The sequence below is a fragment of the Biomphalaria glabrata genome, chromosome 3 (genome assembly GCF_947242115.1).
Source record: "Biomphalaria glabrata chromosome 3, xgBioGlab47.1, whole genome shotgun sequence".
Taxonomy (NCBI): Eukaryota; Metazoa; Mollusca; class Gastropoda; family Planorbidae; genus Biomphalaria; species Biomphalaria glabrata.
In genome coordinates, this window is record NC_074713.1 from 48,418,563 (window position 1) to 48,442,089 (window position 23,527).

Genomic DNA, 23,527 nt, shown 5'->3' on the forward strand with positions numbered 1-23,527 from the left:
GCTCTGTCGAAAGCTTTCTTGAAATCATTTTTATTTTTTTGGCCGCCACTGGTAAAATTTTGAAAAACACTATTTCGAGAAAGCATAACTTTATAAACACGAAATGTTGAGAAAGCAAAGTACCTTAAAAATGTTTAGCTATCACATGCCTATCTTGTTGACTTAAGTTCTTCAATTTCTTTCCCTTTTATCTGAAACCACACAAAAACGAACTGACATGCTGTGTCGTCTCAATCTCTTGATATAAAAAAAAAAAAAAAAGAAACATACGTATGATGCAAAAAAGTATGATTTTAATACAAAGACTAATTTACCATGCTTGTGAGGATCCTGCGATTACAAGTAACAAATAATGGCATGAACAACAATGTTCTATTTGTCCTTGTGATATATTGGAGAAGTAGGTTCTGGAGTAATGACTGGGTGAATTGTATGTAGTTAATAGTGACAATGATGTGAATGAATTAGAAAAACAATTAAAAAAAAAAAATTCCATTGATATACACTTTAATGAAACAAAGCAAGCATTATAGTACAGTTACAGATTGATTGGGATTAAAACCAAAGAATGGAGTGAGTCCAAAAATAGTTCACATCAATGAGTTCATAAGTATTTTACATGGTCAAGCACAATAAAAGTCAACACCATACATAACCAAAACTGTACATAAACATCAGCACAACTTGTAGACACATCTAACTCTAAATCAAACTTCATCTGACAAGTCAGGGACAAGGAACTCTCTGTTTTCATATGTCCAGAAGTCATTCAGATCTATCAGTATGCTGACCACTGTGTCTCCTTTACCACTGTAGATACACAGAATATACAATAATAATTAAGAAAATGGTAAGAGAGAATACTTATATACAATCTTGTGTAAGGATTCTCCAGAATAAAGTTTTGTTAGATCATTTGGAAACAATAAGCTGTTTTATAAGGCAAACAAATGATGCCACAATTTTAACAAGTGACATGACTGTTACAGAGACACAGAGAGCTAGGATTTGGACGCTACACAAGACAGACAACAATTTTCCCTTCGAGATAATAAATGTAGTTGCTTTTACCAAAGATCCTACTGGTACATTCTAGTAACATTAAAAAGTAGCTGTTAATTGGACTCAACATATTTACAACAGATCACCACACTTAGCTAATAGGTCACAAAAATTCCATTCTCGATACATAATTTACTTTCTAATTTTGGCTCCTGCATACGTCTCTAAGGTTTCATATATATGTTATACTGAATACTGTAAGTAGATTTGTTTTGGCAGCCATCAGTGCACTGAATGTTCTTGTTTTTGTTTGCATCTAGATTGTTATAGAACTAATGATGATGTACATAGCTGTAGTCAACAGAATTTCAATTTGTTTTGACTAATAATTTTTTTTCAGCCACTATATTTATATTAACAAGCAAAATATAAAAAAAAAATATAAAAAATAACAACCAAAGCTTATGTAAAAGGGAAGAACTCTGTCCTTAAAACTATATCAATAATGTACAAGTCATTTACCTTACTTGTTATCAAACAAAATAATTAATAACCAATAATTAACTGACTTATTGGGTATTTTTGTTTATTGATTCCTGTTTTGTTGGGCACAATAAATAATTGTTTGAAGTATTAACTTCATCAGAGAATGCATGAGGGAAAAAATGACGCTAACAATTATTTAAGAGGACTAAACCCAACAAATTTAGCCATATCTGTTAATACTGATGGATTAGTTTCCCTTGTTGCTATCAAACAAAATAATTAATTACCAGCTATTAATTACTAATTGGTTCTATTTTATTTTTATTGATTCATGTCTTGTTTATGCCAACTAATAATTGTGCGAAGTTTTAACTTGATTTGAGAAATAGTGTGGTAGAAATAACGTGTACACACTTTTTTACCAGACAGACAGAGTGAGTTGATATAAGCTTTGTAAAAAGCTGTTTCAATCTCATGTTAGTTGAAAAGCTAGCTTAGAATGAATCTATGCTTTGTATAACCTAAACTAAGATGAAGACTAAAATGTTGAAAGAATGTCTGGAACTGATAAGTGATAGTATCTCAGCTGCAGCTGACATATACAAGCATAAGTTGTTCAATACACTGAATACCTAATCATAGGTAGCAAAATCAAAACACTAAATGAAACAACAGATAGTTAGCCTGACTACATGATAACATCACATGCTAATTACCTCCGTATGAGATCAGTGAGGGTTATTTTTAAGGGATTTTTAGGTTTCACCATGTCGAAAATTTCATCTTTGACATCTTGGAACTTAATGGGTTCTTGCCCATGAATCTTCATCTGTTCTTGTATGGCCTGGTGACAAGAAAATACAAGAAAATAATGAAAAAAAAAATACTTTAAAAAAAAAAAAAAAAGCATATATTAAGCGTACTTGTGTCAATTAGTTTGGATCAGTCAAGCAATTTAATTTGTACTAGATCTAGACTAATAATAAAAAAAGCATTTATAAAAATAAACAAGATTACAAAGAGAGTTTGTGTTACACAAACTCAGAGGCGGCCCCCGTCGAAGTCGGATCCCTGTCGGATCTGCATATTCGCAAATAATATTCAAGAGGTGATTTAATTTTGATGTAAAATGTTTTACACGTTTCGGATGTTCCTTCAGAGTTGAAGATAATTACTTCCTAGTCCAAACCTCCCGCAGGACGACGGGGGATGGGAGCGGGCAGGGTTTGAACCCTGGGCCATCCATAAATCTAAACGATAGTCCAGCGCGCAAACCGCACGACCAGGCAGCCATCCGATGGTCAAAAGTAATAATGTTTCAAAGAATCATTTGCCGTAAATTTAAATTTAATAAAAAAATAGTAGATTAGTTTTAGTATATTAAAACATTACAATATTGATCAAAACGTTTGGAAATGAAAATCTACACTTTTTTTTTACACTTTAAGTTTAGAAATTGAAATTCTACATCTTAATCTAGTCTATTTTAGTCTAAACTAGATCTAGAAATTCTAGATCTAGACTCTAAAATAATTTTAATTAGAATATAAATCCAGATCTAGATATACTGTAATAAAAATCTAGATCTAGTTTAAAAAATCTAGATTAGATCTAAATCAAGATATCATTCCTTTTTTAAACGCGAGTCACATAACGAGGCTTAATAAACATTACTATACCGAGTTCTTTTTTCATTTCATTTGAAGAATTAATTCCATATAACGTCAGAGGGAAAAAAAACACTAATTCACACGGCCTAGCTAGACTAAAAATCGCCTTCATCTATAAGAGCCTTTTATCGAGTGTTCATAGACTTTGGTGCACCGAGTGCGTTCTTTAAGCATTTCATTTAAAGAATTCATTCCATATGACGTCAAAGGAAAAAAAAACACTACGTCACACGGCCTAGCTAGAATAAAAATCGCCTTCATCATTACGAGCCTTTTATCGAGTGTTCATAGACATTGGTGCACCGAGTGCGTTCTTTTAGCATTTCATTTAAAGAATTCATTCCATGTGACGTCAAAGGAAAAAAAAAACACTACGTCACAAGGCCTAGCTAGACTAAAAATCACCTTTATCAACACGAGCCATTTCTCGAGTGTTCATAGACATTGGTGCACCGAGTGCGTTCTTTTAGCATTTCATTTAAAGAATTCATTCCATGTGACGTCAAAGGAAAAAAAAACACTACGTCACACGGCTTAGTTAGACTAAAATATGTTTTCATTAATACAAGCAATTTTTTCGAGGGTTAATAGACATTGGTGCACCGAGTGCGTTCTTTTAACATTACATTTAAAGAGTCCATTCATATGACGTCAAAGAAAAAAAATTCCATTACCTCACAATAGGCTAGTACCGGTACCATAAAAAAAAATGTTTTTTTTTACACGAGATATTTAACGAGGGTTCATAGACATTGGTGCACTGAGTTCTAATAGATATTATTTAAAAAGGATCAAAGCCACATCGTTTTTGCGTTTTGTCTGTCAGTCGGTCTGTCCGTTATCTTGATATAAAAAAACAACAACTAAAAGTTATTAAAAATTGATTAACCTTTATTTTACGTTTCAAAACATCGCAATAATTTTTAGGTATGAACACAATTGAAAATTTTATATAATAGATTGTTCCGGATGTTTGTATAAATAGTAAAAGAAAAAGAGAATTTCAGATAAATGTAATACCGTTAATTAAATTTTTTGGATGGTCTCGTATAAAAATTAGATGTACTACAGCCACGTGGAGAGATTTTCATACCTTACTTTGGTGTTTGGATTCTGTTTTCCTTAAAAATCGGAACATAATATTAACGATAATTAGATTTTTTAATGTTTTAGTTAGAAAGTTAAATGTACTGTAAGAGAGTAGTGAGTTAAAATATTTTTCATAAAATCCGTAAAAACATTATTTCGTAAATGAGAAGATTATTTGTTTATTAATTAGAAGAGGGAGTTCAAACAATTATTTGGCGTTAGTAGATTTTTAAATAAATTCGGAAATTTCTGGCGACGATTTGTAAGAAACAAAATCCGGAACTTTCTTTATCGATTACAAAACTTCTATGTTATGTTTTACAAGAAAATTAAATGTCTAAAAAGTAATTTTCAGTAATCAATTCTAGTAAATTACTTTTTTTAAAAGCCTTATGCGATTTCAAACAATCATTAGGCATAATTCATGTTTTATAAAACAATAGCCGGAACATTTTAACACTTAATGAAATATAAGTCAGTATAGAGATTATGATTTAGCATTAATATGCTATTTACATAAAAAACGGAACAACATATTATTGATAATGTGTTTTTGCAACGTTTAAGCATGGAAATTGAATGTAATATAAGTTAGAAGAGCAAACAAACATTTGTTGGCGTTGATTAGTTTTGCACAAAAAAATCCGGAACAATCAATTTTAGATACTTAAAACTATTGAGATGTTATGGGAGGAACATTAAAGGGTAAATCAGATTTTCAATAGCTTTTAGAGTTCTAGTTTTTTAAATCTAATCGTGACGGACAGACCGACCAACAGACAAAACGCACAAAAATAAGCTTCTTTTATTCGGATGGGGGCACTAAACAAAAAATAAATAAAATCTGATTTTTAAAAAAAGTTTAAGGAATTGGTTTAGCACCTGATCATGTTGCGACGTTACGCTACTGCACGAAAATCGCTGCATAAAAAGTCCATTTAAAAAAATGTGCGTGATATTTACATACAAAGTGCATTATTAGCCTTTATAAACAAACAGAAATGTTTTCTTTTAATTTTAGCAGCTAGTTGACCAGAAAAAACGTCTTTAACTATTATTTGTATTTGTTTTAAACATTTCCTGTACATTTTAAAAATATATTTGACTTAGTGATACTGAAAATACACAAAAATTGTCCATCTTTGTTAGCATATTGTAACATTGCCTCCCTTACATTTACGTAATTGTTTTAGAATTGGTGTATTTTTATGAAAAAATCGCTTGCATAATTAATTTTATAAATTAAACGGTTTGCTTTTAGAAAACCAAAAGTAGCCGTTGCACCTAAACTTTTCAAGCCGGATTTAATGATAAATAATATTTTTCATATCTCTTCTAGTTTTCGAGATCTGAGTGTGACAGACGGACAGACGGACAGACGGACAGACGGACAGACGGACATTTTGCACAAACCTAATAGCGGCTTTTTCCCCTTACGGGGGCCGCTAAAAATGGGGGAATGACCTGAATTCAAACTCATGACTCAAGCCTTCTCAGGCTTCCAAGTCAACACAGTAACCACTCTGCTAGAGGAAAGTTTATGAACATGGAAGATTGTATAGCAGCTATCTATTGTTTCTAGTTTCGTCCTATTTTCAGGTTTGTGTTCACTATAACTCAGACAATGACCTATAAAGGGGATTAACTCAGCTTTTACCACCACTTCAGTCAATTACTAATTCTTTACCTTGTTCATGATACCAAACAAAATAAAGAATTACTGGTACCAATACTTAATTAATTAGGTTAATTTATTTTATTGATTCTTGCGTTGGCAGGCAAAAGAAATAATTGTGCAAAATTTCAGCTTGATCCAAAGGGTGTGAGAGAAATCATGTGTACTTACTTTTACCAGACCAATTGAGTTGATATAAGCTTTGTAAAAACATTACGTTCTTTGGCAAAGTATTTTCAAAAGCATTTTAACCAAATCTCCAGAAAATGTTATAGCTCTATTAAGAGATGAGTTAACTAACATCACACATAGGAAGGGTGTGAGTGTATGAAATTTTTTTTTCAAATAAGGTCACTATCAAAAAAAGTTCATAATATAAATTTTACCAGGAAAAAAGCTAAAAAAAAATTATTTTCAATTTAATATTGGTCTTTTCGACTAACTCATTACAGCTAGCTTTTTTAAAAAATGTAATCTGATTATTTTACTTTCAAACTTGAGTTCTTTCCTATATAACCTCATCACAAAAAAAATTATATATATATATATTTTAATAATATTAAGAAATTTGTCTTTAAAGTCCAAAGATTCCATAATAGTGCAGTATATATTACATATTTACATAAGATAACATAATATAAGAACATTTCATTAAATCAAGCACATCTTAACTACCTTTTTCACTAGTATTTAGTTAATCAATCAATGATTTCAAAATAATGGCTGTTAAACTCTTGATTAAATACTATCAATCGTTATTGTTTGGGTAGCTGAATAGTTTTAATTGCACATAAACATGCATTTTCAATATTTGATAATGGGTGCAATTTGATAGTAATGTTTTGATTTTGTATTGATTCACTCAACTCCATTCACTTTGTCCATGATATTATGTCTCACAAATCTGGAAACATTGTAAAATTCAATTATCTTCACTAGATCTGATTCTAACTAATATCTAAATCTAGATACTATTTCTAGCTAGATGATTTATGGACTTTCCACGCGAAGTCACTTTAACAACAAGAAGATTTTAGGTGATGGAGGGCCAAGAGGGGAGTAGCCACACATTAGGCTAGTAATTGCTCTAATTATAGTCAATACAGACTAGATTTAGAAACAATCATTTCTACACTGCCTTGAGAAAAATAATGCCAGGTTAAAAGCTTGCTTGAGCCAAGGTCATCTTCAATCATGAGATCACCCTTCACAAGTGGGGGAAAGGCGGTGTAGACACGTCACTGGTCAGCTCATTAACACAGCCAGCCCGTAAGGTCATGCGATCAGAATGCCTAGTTACGCTGTTGTTCCCCCACCCCCCTTTATTTTTTTGCAAGTAATAAGCAAAATTATATTTTTTAAAATATTGGTTAAAAGTTTTTAGGAGAGTGGACACAATTTTAGGAGAATTCTGGCAATTTTTAGGAGAATTTTAGGAGACTTTTCATTTTTTAGGAGATTTTAGGAGCGCTATGAACCCTGTGTAATTTATGGTATTGAGTGATATTCGTTGTTGGTTCTTTGGTAAAGCAGTCTACAATTTCCAGCGATGTTAGTTTAGGATTAAATGACTTAAAACAGGTATTGTAGAGCTGGAATACAGAATCATGATAGAGTAGCCTGAGGTTATAAGAATATATATTCCTTGTTGATGTTTTATGGTGAACTAGTACGGAACTAGAATCTGTGTTGAGTAATGGCTGAGCTGAAGTGCAGTGTAGATCGTGTCGGGCAAGGTGTAATATATCTGTAATCACATTGGTGTTTTGCGGAAGACATAGTATTGCAAGGTACAGAAGTGGTATCTGTTTAATGCACATTATTACATAGTTGCGTAAGTATGTTAAGCCGTTGCTTAACTCTCTTTTGAGATATGTTTAAATCATATGCCATCATTTATACATCATATTAAGTATTTTACTGTATCCTCACCAGATCACGCATTAAATAATACCTAACATTTGAGAAATTTAAAGTTAGACTTTAACTCCAGCGGAATGTTTTATCTTTGGCTGCTCATAAAACTTATGCTAGAGTTCCCTTTACCACTAATGAGATTGGAAACTAACAGACTTAGAATGCTATCATAGCATATAAATGCATTATAATAAATTAAATTATTTCTAACTAGCTAAGAACATAATTTTGAAAATGCATGTTGAACATAAGTCAAACATACATGTAGATATTTTGTACCATCGCATCAAAATTCTATGCTCAGGATATCAAGAATTTGATTTTTAACAAGCAAAATACAAAAAAAAATACTTTTTAATAAACAAAGCTTATGTTAATGTGTATCTATTAGTTTGGATCAGTCATTTGTTAAATTTATTCAAAAAAAAGAAAAAGAAAGGGTAAGTCAAGCTTCTTTCCCTTGTTCAAGATACCAAATGAAGTTATTTATTATCAATAGCTAATTAACTGATTGGTTAATTTTCTGTATTGATTCTTGATCCGAGATTGAGAAATAATGTGTACTAACTTTTGGCCAGACAGACAGTCACACAGACGGAGTTTATATAAGCTTTGTAAAAAATCACACTAAGTTGCATACTCACCCTAAAGAAAAAATTAAGTGAGAATACATTCAGATATCCATGGTGCTGAACATCCAGTATTCTAAAGAGATATCTCTGAGCCTGGGGTTCCCTGCGATTCTCCATGGCCAACACAAAATCCAAGTATGTCTTGTAATCCTGGAACAGTTTGAACCAATCACTGACTACCATCTAAAGCACATTATTCAATATTGTTTCACTCTTTAGCTATAAAAAAAATTGAGGAGCTAGATTTTTTATAGAAGAAAGAAAGACTAAAAAAAAAAGTATTATTCCCTAACAAATTCTAAGTCCACTAAAGAATAGAAAAGGGGAACATTAGAGCCAAGATGTATATTAAATCAATCAAGAATCTGTTGTATCATTAGGTTCCATCAATGTTTTACTCAGATGACCATGGCTTATTGTTAAATGTTCGCCTAATCTTAAATTTGAATCACAGTATCTCTAGTTAGCTAATAATCCAAAATAGAATTAGTTATTACATTCAGTCCATAATTATACTAAGCTAGATTTTTGATAAGTAAAAATCTGCAACCCCTTAACCCCCATGTCAAGTCATTTCACAAGTTATTGATCTACTCTCAGATGTGCAACACCTTGAGCAAACCAATAAAGAAATGGATACATTACATGAATGGCTTAAATTTTCTTCAACAACTGCAAACAAATTTTTTTTAAAATGTTTAAATTTAGTTTTGAAATAAAATACAGAAAATCTAAAATAGAACAAGGTGAAAAGTAGGTTTTTGAGTTTTAAGCCTTAGTTGTTTTTCCGAGTTCAGGAGACTAACATACTAAAGTTAACTTGCATGTGTGTGTGTGTGTAATTAAGAAAAGAAACTTCACCGTCTTCAGTTTAATTCTTACCATTTCCCCTTCATAGGTCAAGCACTCTTGAAACACTCTGTCTAGAAACACATCAGTTAGAGTCCCTGTGCCATACCTAATGAAATATTTATAAATAAAATGTTAAAGCAAATTTAGAAGTACAAAATGATAATCAAAACAAGTGATGACGTTATGAGAGCAGTATACCTGTGTTTCCTGAACTGTATTGCGCTGAAACCTAGTGATCCACGAATTACTGGTATAATAACTAGAAGGCCAACACATGAATTAATCTCTAAAAAAAATAAGCAAAGTGTTCTGCTAAATACTCAAAATGTGCCAAGTGCACCATTAAGGAAAACGTTTGGGGAATAGTGCAGTATACCAAGACCCTAGCCCAATGAAGAACTGAATGCTCAAACTCATTAACAGCTAATGAATAGTCAATGCTTTTAGAAAAAAAAAAATAGCATGAAGCAACCAACCTGGCGAGTTCTTCTTTGCTAAGCATACCATTTCTATCTTTGTCTAGATTCAGGTATTGACCATAGACTCTCAGCGCTGATGGAGCAGAGAACCAGTTTGATTCTTGCATTTCTTTAGACAGTTCTTCATCTCTCAGCTAGACCAAAATCAAAATGTACAAACATCTGCATAAAACTTGTGTAACAAATTCTAGATTATGAAGTCCATTACCATACACAAAAGGTACAAATTTAAAAAAATGTGTTTTTATTGAGCATTTGTAAGAATTACTATTTCATAACATTTGATTCTTCTTAAAACAAAAGTGTTAAGTGCAGCTAGCAGGGTCAACCTAGTCAATCAGTGCTCATGCTTTACATACGGGTTAAAATGATATTGTATAAGAAGTCATGCTTATGAACATTTTTACTATTAAGACAAAGTATTTAATTTTAGATCAGGAACTGGAATACATTGCTTCCTTTATAAAATCCCCTGTAAAAATTGTATTATCTTAATCACCGGAGGTTGTTGACTTGTTATTACTATCATTTTAGTTGTGAAATGAAAATAAATAAGCATTTAAATAATATTCAACTATTCATTATGTACATATGGTATAGTTTCTACAAATAGATTCTAAATATACACACATTTTTGTTTAAACATTACAATACCTCTAACAAATCATCTAAAAAGCTGCAAGCCAAAATATCTTGTATTCTAATTTTTCCACTTCTCAGTGGATCTAGAAAGAAGAAGAACTTCCTGACTGCGGTACACACATAGAAAGAATAAAAAGATCTCTCTAGACCATTCAGCTGTTGAAAATCATACAAATGTAAGGGTAAGCATAAAAGAAAAATCTCAATATATTTTTAGAAATATTATTTTGCTTATAATTTGTATGCATCTTAAGGTAAAAAAAATATATATTTAGACTACTTGTTAATTATCAGTCTCCAGCTTTAAAACTAATGTAAACCTTGGTTTAACTCATATTACACATCTGTTAATGTGTTTCAAATAGTCTCTGAAATGCCCAACTCCTAGCCTCAGCTAAAATGTTTTGCAGCTATGCCCAAACTTGGGAAAACTTTCGGGAGATAACACTGAAGAAGAAATCAGGAGCCAGGGAAACCTTAGGCAGCTTGCAGCACACAGTGCTACCCCTGGCAGAGACTGCAATGCTGCTGATCCTAGACTGTATCAGCACTTGCCGTTTTTGTGGAAAGATTAGCTGTGTGGAAAGAGGAGAACTGCTGTGTAGGCGACATCATTCCAACCATAGGTAATACCCAGGCCCTCCTTTCTATGAGATGAGCTATAGTACTTTTGAGACTGAAGGAGGCCATGCTAAAAATTAGACTGAGCAGAGAGAAAGGTACAGGTTATATACCCAGTATATAAACAAACATTAACACACAAAAAAATGATTTCTTAATATTTCAAGAAAAAAAAAGGTTAAAGACTCACTTGAGGCAGAGTAGGTATAAGCTCTAGGATGTAATTTTCTAGATCCTAGAAATGAAGATAGAAAAATTTCATGATCATAATGAGTCCATTTTCAGTCAATTGAAGTATAAATGTCATGTATAACACCTTATAAATGCAATATTGATAGTTCTACTTACAGATTCCCTTAAATAGCCCTGGCCTGCTACATCGTATAAAGAAAGTCCAATGCGGGTCTGATGTAGCCAGATCTTACGCATAACATAGTTAAAAAACTTCATTATAGATATTCTACCATAGGGATCATTCTGGAGAAGCTTGCAGAATACTGATGGCTGAAAGAATGGTCTGAAATTAAAAAAAAAATATGGTGAGAAAAGAATAAAATAGAAATAAAAAAAAAAAAAAAGTGCAACCCCTTTTTATGTTTTATTTGAACATTTGTAGTGCTCAGCACTGTGTGATTTGAAGAGTTTGGTGCTGGTATCGGAACTGTTGTATGGCAAACAATTATTACAAAGCTCACTACATGCAGTGGACTGACACTTTAAAAACATTATTATGGAACATGGTGACAGCATTTAGAATTGTTTAAGCAGCCAGCTTAAGGGTATAGTCCTGAAATGTGACTATCTGACTCCGGATTTTAAGATGTTTAGCAACACAGTGAAGTTAATTGCTTGTTAGAAAGAAAATGATAATGTACCCTGAGTTCTATTTTGATTAAATTTTTATGTAGAGTAAAAATAAAAGTGGAACCAAGTTTCAAAATAATTTGTCTTTATAAAAAAAAGGCGCTTCAAAACAATTGTTTCAACAGTGTTTCACTGTAAATGTTAAGTTCTCAACAATGAGCCTAGACTGTTAGGGTGCTAAGAATGAATGCATTAATAACTGAGTGAATGTACTCATTGACTAGTACAATTCTACACATTTCTACAACTTAATGTCTAATAAATTCATGTATCAAATTTCAAAAATGACCTTTGTACTTGGAAGTTTAAATAAAACTTGATTGTAAAATATTTCATCAAAATAACTCAAACTAGACTCCAGTATGTTCCCCTCTCAGACCTAGTGATCTAAGGGAATATGATGTTGAGGTCATCTATTTCTTTGGCCAACGATTCATGAGCAGGGTGTCATGTCACACTGACCAACTGCCTTTACTTTTGCCAAATGAAAGTCAGGTACTCATTAGAGTAGGGTGAACTCAGGTGCCCCACTAAAAATCCTGAAATCCACAATCCCAGTCTTACTGAGATTCAAACCCAGGACCCCAGGATCAAGAGCCACTGCGCCCCAAAGACTCCAGTATGCTTTATAGCATTCTAATTATCAATGTCTTAATTCTTCCCAGCCTCAACTCAACTAAAATTAACGCTAAACATAACAGGTATAAAAGGTTTTACATATCAATCATATCCTCATATTACACAACTATTTCTAAAACTATAGATACTAACTTGCACTTGGGTCCGGCCTCCTCTCTGACTAGCAAGAAATCATCATAGCTAATCATTTGTTCATCTGCTTGTAGTGGTTGCGTGTGATGCTGGTCTAAGAGGAACCAAAGTTTCTATGGAGGAAAATTCAATACATCAATAAAAAAAATAGCCATAATAACATGCTGGTATAATAAAACTTCTAAGAAAAAGAAATTTCATTTATTATTAGACTCTATATAATATTAGCAAAACAACTGAAACTTGTTCAGAATGAAAAAAAGGAATTTTCCAATTTAAGTATAAATTAAAATAAAGTATATATATATATATAAATATATGCTAGAGTAACACTGAAGTGGCTGCAGATCTTGGCAGAACGAGTTTACTCAGAATCTCAGTGCTGCTTTAGAGCTGGTAGACCCATAACAGATATGATTTTCTTCCTGCGGCAGCAACAAGAGAAGAGCAGAGAACAAAAGACAGTCCCTCTTTATAGCTTTTCTGACTTGACCAAGTCATTTGACCTTGCCAGCAGAACCAGTCTATTTGCCGTATTATAGAGAATTAACTGTTCAAACAAGCTACTGAAACTAGTATCAGCTTTTCACAAAAATATGCAGGGCACTGTTCAGTATGACAGTTCCGCCTCTAGGCCATTCTCCATAAAAGAGCGGAGTAAAACAAGGATGTGTTCTGGCTTCAACACTATTCGGCATCTTCTTATCAGTTGTACTCACCAGCGCTTTTAAATACCTGGAAGATGGAGTATATATCCACAGTAGATCCGATGGAAAGCTTTTTAACCTGGCACGTCTTAAAGCCAAAACTGCTGATCGCCGATGATGTGGCACTTAGAACTCATTCACAAGAAGGATTACAGATAATTGTGAATACTCTGGCAAGTGCTTGTCAAGAGTTTAGCCTTGCAATATGCCTTTTCAAGACCGAAAACCTGGCACAAGATGTTGCAGAAATACCAGCGATACATATTGAAAATCACACACTTACGGTGGTGCAGAAATTCACCTACTTGGGAACAACAATAGCCAGCAACCTAGATTTTAACACTGAGCTGACAAAAAGAATAGGAAAGGCTTCTGCTAAAAAAGCAATGGCAAAACTCTCTACTCGCGTCTGGGAAAATACCAAAAAATGGACTTCGGCAACCAAAATCCTAGTCAACAATGCCTGTGTTCTAAGCATAGATTAAATAGCTTCCAACTACGCTGCCTGGCACATAATGTGCATCTCCTGTAGGGATCATGTTTGCAAACAAGACGTTTTGAAACAGGCAATATGTACAGCATAAAAGCTATTCTGACACAGAGAAGACTACGCTGGCTCGGACATGTCACTCACAGAAGAATCCCTAAAGACATCCTATACGCCCAGCTTGCGGAGGGAGTCAGACCACAGGCATCAATCAAATTATGTGGGAGGAGATTGTCCAAGACTGGACAGCATGGAGAGACTATGTGCCAGTACCAACTTCAACGAGAGTAAAAGAAATGAAGCTGCATCAGTCGAGCCAAAGAAAAAGAAAGCTGCCCTGTCAGCCAGCCCTAGGACAGATACATATACAAGTACAAACTGTGGCAAACTCTACCGCTTCAGAATTGGCTTGATCAGTCACTCCAGATTCTGCCCCATCTCAAGATGAAACCAAAGCCAGTGACTATTCTGGATGCACCTATTGTCTTCCGAGACAGAAGGAGCCATATATATATATATATATATATATATATATATATATATATATATATATCAGTTCATCCAATTTTAATGTAACTAGCTTTGAATCCAAGAAAGTAACCATTCAGCATTTATTTCAATTTGACAAGAAAAACTTTTGCCACAATATCAGCCCAAATGCCCAATATTTTCATTTTCAAAAAGACTAACCTGAAGTTCATTATTGTCTAGCAACTCTCTGCTTCGTCTTTGAAGAAATAAAGCCCTGGATTCAAAATAAAATTGTAAGCAGATAATTAAAAAAGCAACTGAAAAGTTTATAAGGAAAATTCAATTGAAAGGTGACATGTTTGACAGCCTTAGACTAGAAAAAACAATTGTACAACTTTAAAAATGGCAAGCTTCTTTTTATATTTACTTTACTTTTTTTTTTACACATTTTTTGACAAAAAAAAATGGGCAAGGCTTGTAGTTTGTTTTATAAGTATCTAATGAATATTAAGTCCTAACAAAAACTCTAGCAAGACTGTGGGTAATGGCAGTGAGCAATATTGGATCTCTGGACCATTGTGATAACAGTCTGAGGAACATACCAAACAATCAGGTTACCACTCAAGATCAGATACATGTAAAATTGTTTGAATGAGAGAAAAAACAACAACCTGCAACCCAAGAAGAATGATAGCATAGAAACAGATTTCAATCCATAGTCTTTGTTTCAAATACAGACATAGGGGAAAGGGGAAGGAGTATCGCTAGTTTCCCCAGGATTTCTTAAATTTTGACCACTGCATGAAACTAATTCTGTAGGGAGTATCTTTTGTATTGATTGTTGAGTGAAACAAGTTGTTGTTTTTTTTAATGTTTACTTTAAATATAATTGATTAATATTTAACATATTGCTGAGATTGGTCAACTGAGTGGTGGCTGAATAGACTAACAAGTTGATGAGGATGTCTTGTGAGTGACGAGTTGTAAAATGACCTGTTTTATATGAACATGCACCCTAGAATCTAAATGATGGTTTGTGGTTAGTTACTATAAGTTGCTTTATAAATTTTTTCTCCAAATAGTTGTGTAGTTTTAACTTAAATAATTACTATGAGAATCAATAGAATATAAACAGTTACAAATATTTGTAGTTGCCATTTCTAGATCTTTGGATTAAACCTCCACACTACAAAATCAAAACTATAGTAATAGCAATTTAAAAAGTATACCTTGATTCCTCCCTAAGTTTCATCAACAATGGTTCTTCTTCTGTTGGAACCTGCAAATCATAATTACTAAAGATTTCAAACTCACAGCAATAAATATTTTAAACATTTTTCAAACATTATAAATTAAAAATAATTAATGCAAAAAAAAACAAAAAACAACAGCACTTTATAAAATTATAAAGATTCGTGATTTCAATATAAGGTTATACTCTAAGCAATGTTACTCCTAAATTATTTTCCACATTGTGACAAAATTATTCACTTTACCTGTTGTAATTGACAATCATGTTATGATCGGCCGAAATTGATAAAAGAAAAAAATTCATATGTTCAACAAAAGAAAACTATTCAAGATATAATTTTAAGACATTAAAAACATTTAGGAAGATAAAAAACAAATTAGTTTTAAAAGCATCAATGATCAGAGTGCTGATACAGTGAAATAGGTAGTTTCACATCATTGATGCTACCGTCATTCCAGAGGATAAATTAGTAAAGTACACTTCCAAACCATGTGATCTATAGGACAGATGATGAAAAGTTCACCTGTTTCTGTGGCCCACGGTTAACGAGGGTGTCATGTGGCCAGTACAACCACCTTTACTTTTCCCCAACTAATGTCAGGTACTCATTAGAGCTGAGCAGATCCCGAAATTTAAAAATCCCAGTCATCACCAGGATTCAAATCAGGGACAAGCGCTTTACCACTCAGCCTCTGAGAGAGATAATTAATGCTTTTTTATTAGTTGAATTTTAACTTCTTACCCTTGAGTAAAGACTTGGAACAATCTTATGACTGCCGTTCAAACCTTTGCATTTTTTATAAAGTTCTGTAAATATTTCTATCTCATCTCCGTCCCTTGAATTTTGTGAGTGTTTAGCTGTATATAAAAATGTATTTCTTTTATATGGTTTATGTATAGACTGTTAAGACTTTTTGGAAGATATATTCTAGACTCTAGTAAACTCTAATTATAAATAGTTTATAGTTATTATATTAAGATAGATCAAGATTCACATTCATCATTCAGAAGTATATAGTCGACTCTAGACCTAGTAAAGTAGAAATAGAATGCTACAGATCTATATATATCTTTCATCTACTAAACTACCTATCTACTATAATAATAATCTAATCATTTTAATTCTAATCTAGATAGATAATTCTAGTCATCGAGATCTAGAACTGAGCATCACTGATCTACACTCTATGCTAAATCTAGATTCTAGATTGGCAGGACTACTGACCGTCACTAGCTAGCTATCTAATCTAGATCTAGATCTAGAATCTAATCTATTATATTATTAGATTCTAATTCTAGAAAATCTAATTCTAATCTAGATCTATATAAATATAGATAAACTCTATTTATAAAAATATATCTACAGCCTATAAATCATGAAAAAGTACTACTTTTTCTGTATTTTTTTTTTCGATAAGTCCCTCTTCTGTACATAAAAATAATTCCATTAAAGTTCTATCTATGGTTTAAAAATAAAATTTAAGTATCAACAGATGATCACGCATTTCTGTTGAAAATTGTCTTCAATTGTCTCATATGGTTCAAATGTTACAGACAATCAACTGTGCAAAAGTACTTCTTTGTCTATGTTTCTTTTTGACATGTAACCCCACTTAAAATTTAAAAAAAAATTATGTTACTGTCTATCACATTTTTGAAATAACAATAAATAACAGGACATATTTATGCAATGCTGATGAAAATTTCATTCACTTATCTTTAAGGGTTAAACAGTTATAGCATTTTTCATCTTAAAATTTCCCCGTTTTGGTTGAAATTTTTGTTTAATATCAAGGCAAAATATATTGACACTAAAATTGTCAACTGTTTTAGTTAACTCTGAAACATAAATGAGGTATCAATAAACTCAGTTTAAAAAGCTCTATCTAACTATATTAGTTTCATTACAATACATTGAACTTGAAATTTTAATCAACGTACCTAATCTAGATCTATTCTGGAAAAGTATCATAGATTACAAATAGATTACCGGTATTTAGATACTAATCTAGATCAAGATTAGATAAGTAGATATCTAGAATCTAGATCTAGTAAATCTTATCTATGATTGTCATGTGCATATGGAGTTGCTTCTTTGCTAGGTGGGTTTCTTTTGTGCACCATAATAGTTTGTGCGCAGTCAACAAGAACGCACTATGTTGGCGTCATTGCTTCTGTTTCTTTTGCTTGGGTAGCAGATCTTTGGCTGGAGCTCTCTGTTTATTTTTTCTTCCCCAGTATTGGGTAAGTTAGGTTATTCTTCATTTCTTTGTTATTTTGTAGCTCTTAAAGTCAGTGTCATTATATAGGGTTAGTTGCACTTTTCCTTGACAAAATTTTATTAGATTTTAGAGTTTTTTTTAAGGAGGAAATGTATGATATATATATATAAGCAAAATTATATTTTTTTTTAAATATTGGGTAAAAATTTTAGGAGTGGATAAAATTTTAGGAGCATTCTGGCAATTGTTAGGAGAATTTTAGGATTTAAGAAAATTTTCATTTTTAAGATATTTAAGAAGTGCTATGAACCCTGATTATAATAATGTGAATGGCAGTCATAATGAATGCATATTTTTCTTGTTTAGGGACGCAGGCTTGGGACTGGAGTCAAGCCCGATCTGTAGACTGTGTAGTTGCATAGACCCTACTTGGCTATTATCCATGGCATTGGGGTGTGGGCATCGCGAGACAAGGTTGGACTGCTTGCCCTGTGACTAAGGTGTGCTTGCCTGTTAACTAGATATGTTGTATAAAAGTTAAACTAACTTAGACACTCTGATCTTGTATTTAGTATTATGTATTTACTCATCAGTCATGCCATATTATATCATTATTTGATCGATTCATTAAACCTTTGTTTTTTAAACCTCTCTTTGTTAACTAATAGATCTATATATTATATATGGTTCCACGACAAATCGTTCACGCGACTATTCGTTCACCAGACATATCGCTTACTGACTTGTTCATCGACAGTTGATTCACGTGACAAATCGTTCATGCGACTATTTGTTCACGGCACGGACAAATTGTTCACAGACAAATCGTTCACTGGATAGTAACATATTGTTAATATTATATATTCTCGTCGCGTATTTAATTTATTTACATTAAAACTTTTGTAGCTATTATTTCCAAAAACAAAAAATTGCTACAGATCGGGTCTAATCTGAGTTTATTTAATTTCGTTGTTGTTGTTTTTGTTAATATTTTGTTAATGAGGACAGTATGTGATAAAAATTATACTTAAAAGAAAAAAAGAGATCTCAGGCAATGATCTTAAATATTATAATATTTGTTCGTTTGTTGTTGTTTTTTTTAATAAGAGAATAAATGGGCAAATGTTTGGAGTGAGCTTGGTACATTGAATGAAGTTAAATGCTTAGACCTAGACCTACTAATAGATCTAGATTTATATAGAGAGAATATAATATAGATCTAGAGGATTCAGTTAGGCAAGAATGGCTATCCTAACCTGTACTATACTACAAAAGATCATCTGTAATAGAAATTTATTAAATTAATAAACAAAAAAAAAACAAACATTCAACACACATCTAATCATGCAAACATTAAATAAGTCTAAAAGTCTGTATAGAAGTCAGTATCCCAGTGACCTAATTTTGGTAGAATAAGTGTGTTCATATTTTTATTTTTTGTGTTCGTATTTATGCATCATTTCAAAACATCTTAATGATTTAATGTGAGGGCCTATGCCTGGGGATCTTAAAATTTAGTTAATGTTAATATAAAATTAAAATCTGAGTTTATTGATGCCTAAATATAGAGACTGTCTGAAATAAATTTTATGGTGTCCGGAATCAAATAATGTGGGTCAAATTAGTCCGAATTAAATGAAAACACACGGCCTCTTTGACCTTAAATATAATAACAAATATAGGTTAGGGGTGCAAATATAAGTAGTCATCCTTTTTCTCCTTAAACTAAAGAAGATTTTGATACACTTCATTTTCTTTTCTATGTCTATGTGTCGAACCATTGTTAAATAATGCGCTGTCAAAGTCAAACTTTCAAATTTGGGCCTATAGTGCAGCTATAGGTGTCCGAATAGCATAATAAACTACTCTAGTAAATTAGTAAAAAAAAAAAGTAAAGTAGATTTATTTTATCATCAATATTGACAATATCATTATCAATTAATAATTAATGTCAATATCATCATCATCACTGTCACATTGCATTGATTGACTTTGACTGTTGACATCATGCATGATCAATCATCAATGATGATCATCATCATGGACATGATCATCATGCCAATCATTATCATGATCAATGATGATCATCATCATTGACATCAATCATCATATGACTGTGAATATCACTATCAGTATCAGACACTATCTCAGTGTCTGAGACATGATGATGAGACTGAGACACTCACTTACTGACTCAGTTAACTCAGTAGTCTCAGACAGATCTAAAGTTTAACTATCATTAGCATACCTTCATTTTTATTTACATAATTTTTAAGTAATCTGGCCCAAGACGTCTTTTGTTCTTTCGTTTTAGTTTCCTCCATCGTACTATGTTACACTACGTATTATGTATAAATCTACTAGATCTACATTATATGATTAGAATTGTATCAAACTTCTTTTGTTTTGACGGCCATCTTGAAATTTTACTTCCCGGCTTACGTGCTATTGGTTAACTCAGCGGATATAAAAAAAAGCGTGCCATCTATTTCCGAGAGAAGCTATTCAGTTAAGACTCAAGTTACAACCTGTTGTATGGTGTAGAAATCAAAGGCGCCCTTTCGAAATTATATAGATCTAGTAGGAAGATTATGAGCTTACACTCCTAACATCAGTCTGGAAGGCGATCGGACATAGCATTTTCCTCTCTTTGCGTCATTCTTCTATGTAAACTTAATTTGCCAACAATTAACTTGTTTTTTTTTTTATGCCCGTTTTTAAATAAACTAATTTAAGATATCCATGTGAGTTCTGCAAGACTTAGAATACATATTCTCTCTTCGGTTCCTTTTAACATTTTCATAGAACATAATTTGATAGAAATTCTTGAGGGATTAACTCATAGAATCACCATGAACGAATGACCTATTTCCAACCCCTGATTAACAAAAGATTTAGATCTCATAGGATTCGAGAAAATGTATATCAGATTCAAAAACTCACGTTAAAACTGAATGTTGGCAACTCAAGCAGTTAGAAGAAATATTTATATATAGAGTCTACAAGTTTAAAAAAAGATAATATAAAGCACTGGTTTAATAGGGCAAAAAATACAAGGGGGAAAACCCTAAGCAATAAAGACAAATTGAAAAAAAAAATGTGACTATGAGTTTAAAATGTTTAAATATCATTTAATGTATATTACTTTTACTATTTGATTGTTCTATTCAATAATCTTTTTTTTTAAATGTCGTATGATGAATAACCTGTAGATTGCAACTTATAACGATAAAATGCTATGACAAATTAACCTTAATGTAATTATTTGTATTTCCATGTTTGATCACACATTAATTAATTTATTTCAAATTGTAACTATTTTATTTGTACCTTTTTACTAAAAGAAAAATATATTTTAAAAAAGCCCAATAAAGAGGCCAATAGCCCAAGGATTTATAAGATGTAAACAGCTAGACAACTGACTTCAAAAGCTAAAAAGATGAGATATCCTAAAAAAAAAGTAATTTAAAGGAAACGAATTCATTTATCCTCTGACCATATCCACAGCTGTATCGCCCCTAGGTCTTTTTGTTACCTCCCATTAGATTGATGACATAGACATAAATAAATATAGACTGGCCGATTTAAGAGTTTTATGAAACGAAAATGTGTGACTTGCAATTTTGTGTACTTTATTATACAGCATTTATGAGCAGTATAAAAGTTAAGTATTCATATCTATTTCAGCCACACACCTATATATATTGTTAATAAGGAGGCAGTGTAGTTTTGTTTAATCTCTAAGAATGAAGATCATGCCATTTTTCATAATTCGGAAATCCGAATAGAATAGATATAAATGTTTTCAAGTTACATGAAGTTACTTCCTTTGGCCAGTATATATTTATTATGTCTATGGTTGATGATATATAAAAGCCTTTTTTTAAAAATTACCTCCCTTATTCACATATTTACATAACATCCAATTTGAAGCTAAATGCTGAAACAATGAATGTTACATGCATGTCAAATAACGTCCGCCCTAGAGACACACTCTTTAATGATGGACACACAGGGCCGGTCCAAACAATTGCGGGGCCCTATGAGAAACGGATTGCGTGGGGCCCAGTCTGGGTAGTGATAAGCATAATAAATGAAAATTAAACTTTTATATTAAAAAAAATTGTGTTTGCATTTATTTAATTTATACTAAGAACACTATCAAGATCAAGTCAGATCAAGTTAAATTTACGAGCCTTGCGTGAAGCGAAGTCCTACAGTATATCAAGGCAAATTCCTCGTTTCATATGCTAGGACGAATTTGTACAAACGCTCCTTCTTCCTTAGTGCTATTAGAGCATGAAATGGGTTGCCTGAGTCAGCCAAGAAAACCAGTGACTTGGCAGAATTTAAGTCATTGGTTAAGTTGCATAACGCGTAGGACGTAATCATCTTCTTTTTTGAAGTAACGTCTAATAAGATAAGATAGCAAGTATTGACAAATCGTTCAATATATCTTCGTGAATTGTTGGCTTCAAGTAATTGAATGAGATTCAGGAGATTTGTATGATTTCAGATTTCAATGAGCCCGTGGAAAATCAGGAGGCCGCGGAAACCCAGTAATATAAGATATAATGGTTTTAGGCCTATTTAATAATATACACCTAGAATTAGTGCGGGGCCTATGAAAGTGCTGGGCCTACGGCGGCCACATAGGCTGTATCGGCCTAAAACCGGCCCTGTTTTATATAGATCAATTAAACTTAGCAAAATAATGGGCCCTCTAATCCACAACACCGCCTAACAGCTAGACATGACCTTTCGAATAAACTACTCGACCATTCTGATTCCTAATGTTTTTCATCGGTAGTATTTCGCCACACCCACATCCTATATATATAATTACATACTAAAACGACAGCAATGTGATTAATTATAATTTATAATAATTCTATTTATAAACTAATCTACACATCAGTTCTTCTTAGTCACATGCAAAAGTGTTCGAGATGAACCAATAGCCGTTCTACGACTGAAGGAGGCCAACAAGACTGCATGCAATACAGTAACATTCATGTTTGCTTTCCACGTGCATCTTTCTAGCGCCCCCTCCTTTTTTTTTTTCCAACTGTTAGTGTCGATTTTGAAGAACTTCATGTCGCAATTGCATACATCAGTAATAATCAGTATACATTAAAAGTGGACCTCCTCAGCGGCTCTTCTACTGCCTTCTATATAACGAGTCATAAAAACCTTGTTTATCTAATGTCGATAAACCATGAAGATCAAGGTTATGGCCGATCCTTGAAAACAACGCATTTTCCCATTACAAAAGATAGTCGACTTAGATCTAGATAACGAATTAGTAACAACAAAATATAGTCCATAACAAGACAAGACCAACATAAAAAAAAAACACAACAGAGTATTCTGAAACGAAGATAACTTTTAAAAAATGAGATAGTAAAAGTCAGTACTGTTATGAAAAGTTGGACTAAGACAAAGGTGTAATCATGACTAATTTCATGCTAGGAAAATAGTTTATAGGCTAAAGTGTGAAAAGGGCGAAAGATAGCCTTTCTTTGACCTACTTGTAATTCTCGTTAGTTTTCTTGTTTCATAATTTAATCTTGTATCAAATTGGTAGGCCAACATTTACTTAAGAAAAATTCAAGCCACAAAATTAAAAAAAAAACATAATTAATTGAAAATTAATTTTAAAAATATAAAATATGTTTGTTAATCTGT

At 32.3% G+C, this 23,527-nt stretch overlaps 1 protein-coding gene across 1 annotated transcript; it reads right to left on the bottom strand.

Annotated features, from left to right (window-relative positions):
- Positions 1-490: 490 nt before the first annotated feature.
- LOC106077279 (serine/threonine-protein phosphatase 2A regulatory subunit B'' subunit gamma-like) lies at positions 491-20,300 on the bottom strand. The gene is made up of 13 exons (XM_056022400.1): positions 20,088-20,300; positions 16,360-16,475; positions 15,595-15,644; positions 14,585-14,639; positions 12,701-12,813; positions 11,414-11,582; positions 11,256-11,300; positions 10,457-10,600; positions 9,800-9,936; positions 9,354-9,429; positions 8,484-8,621; positions 2,205-2,332; positions 491-810 (listed from the first exon to the last, which is right to left on the bottom strand). Exons 1-13 carry the CDS (start codon positions 20,161-20,163, stop codon positions 708-710), a joined length of 1,350 nt encoding a protein of 449 aa, XP_055878375.1. The 5' UTR covers positions 20,164-20,300; the 3' UTR covers positions 491-707.
- Between the last annotated feature and the right edge of the window lie 3,227 nt (positions 20,301-23,527).

Excerpts from the sequence above, each read along its gene's own strand:
- LOC106077279 (XM_056022400.1), bottom strand. The coding sequence starts at position 20,163 with ATGGAGGAAACTAAAACGAAAGAACAAAAGACGTCTTGGGCCAGATTA. Across the intron at positions 16,476-20,087 it reads TTATGTAAATAAAAATGAAG|CTAAACACTCACAAAATTCA; the intron begins GTATGCTAATGA and ends TTTTATATACAG. Across the intron at positions 15,645-16,359 it reads TTCCAAGTCTTTACTCAAGG|GTTCCAACAGAAGAAGAACC; the intron begins GTAAGAAGTTAA and ends TATGATTTGCAG.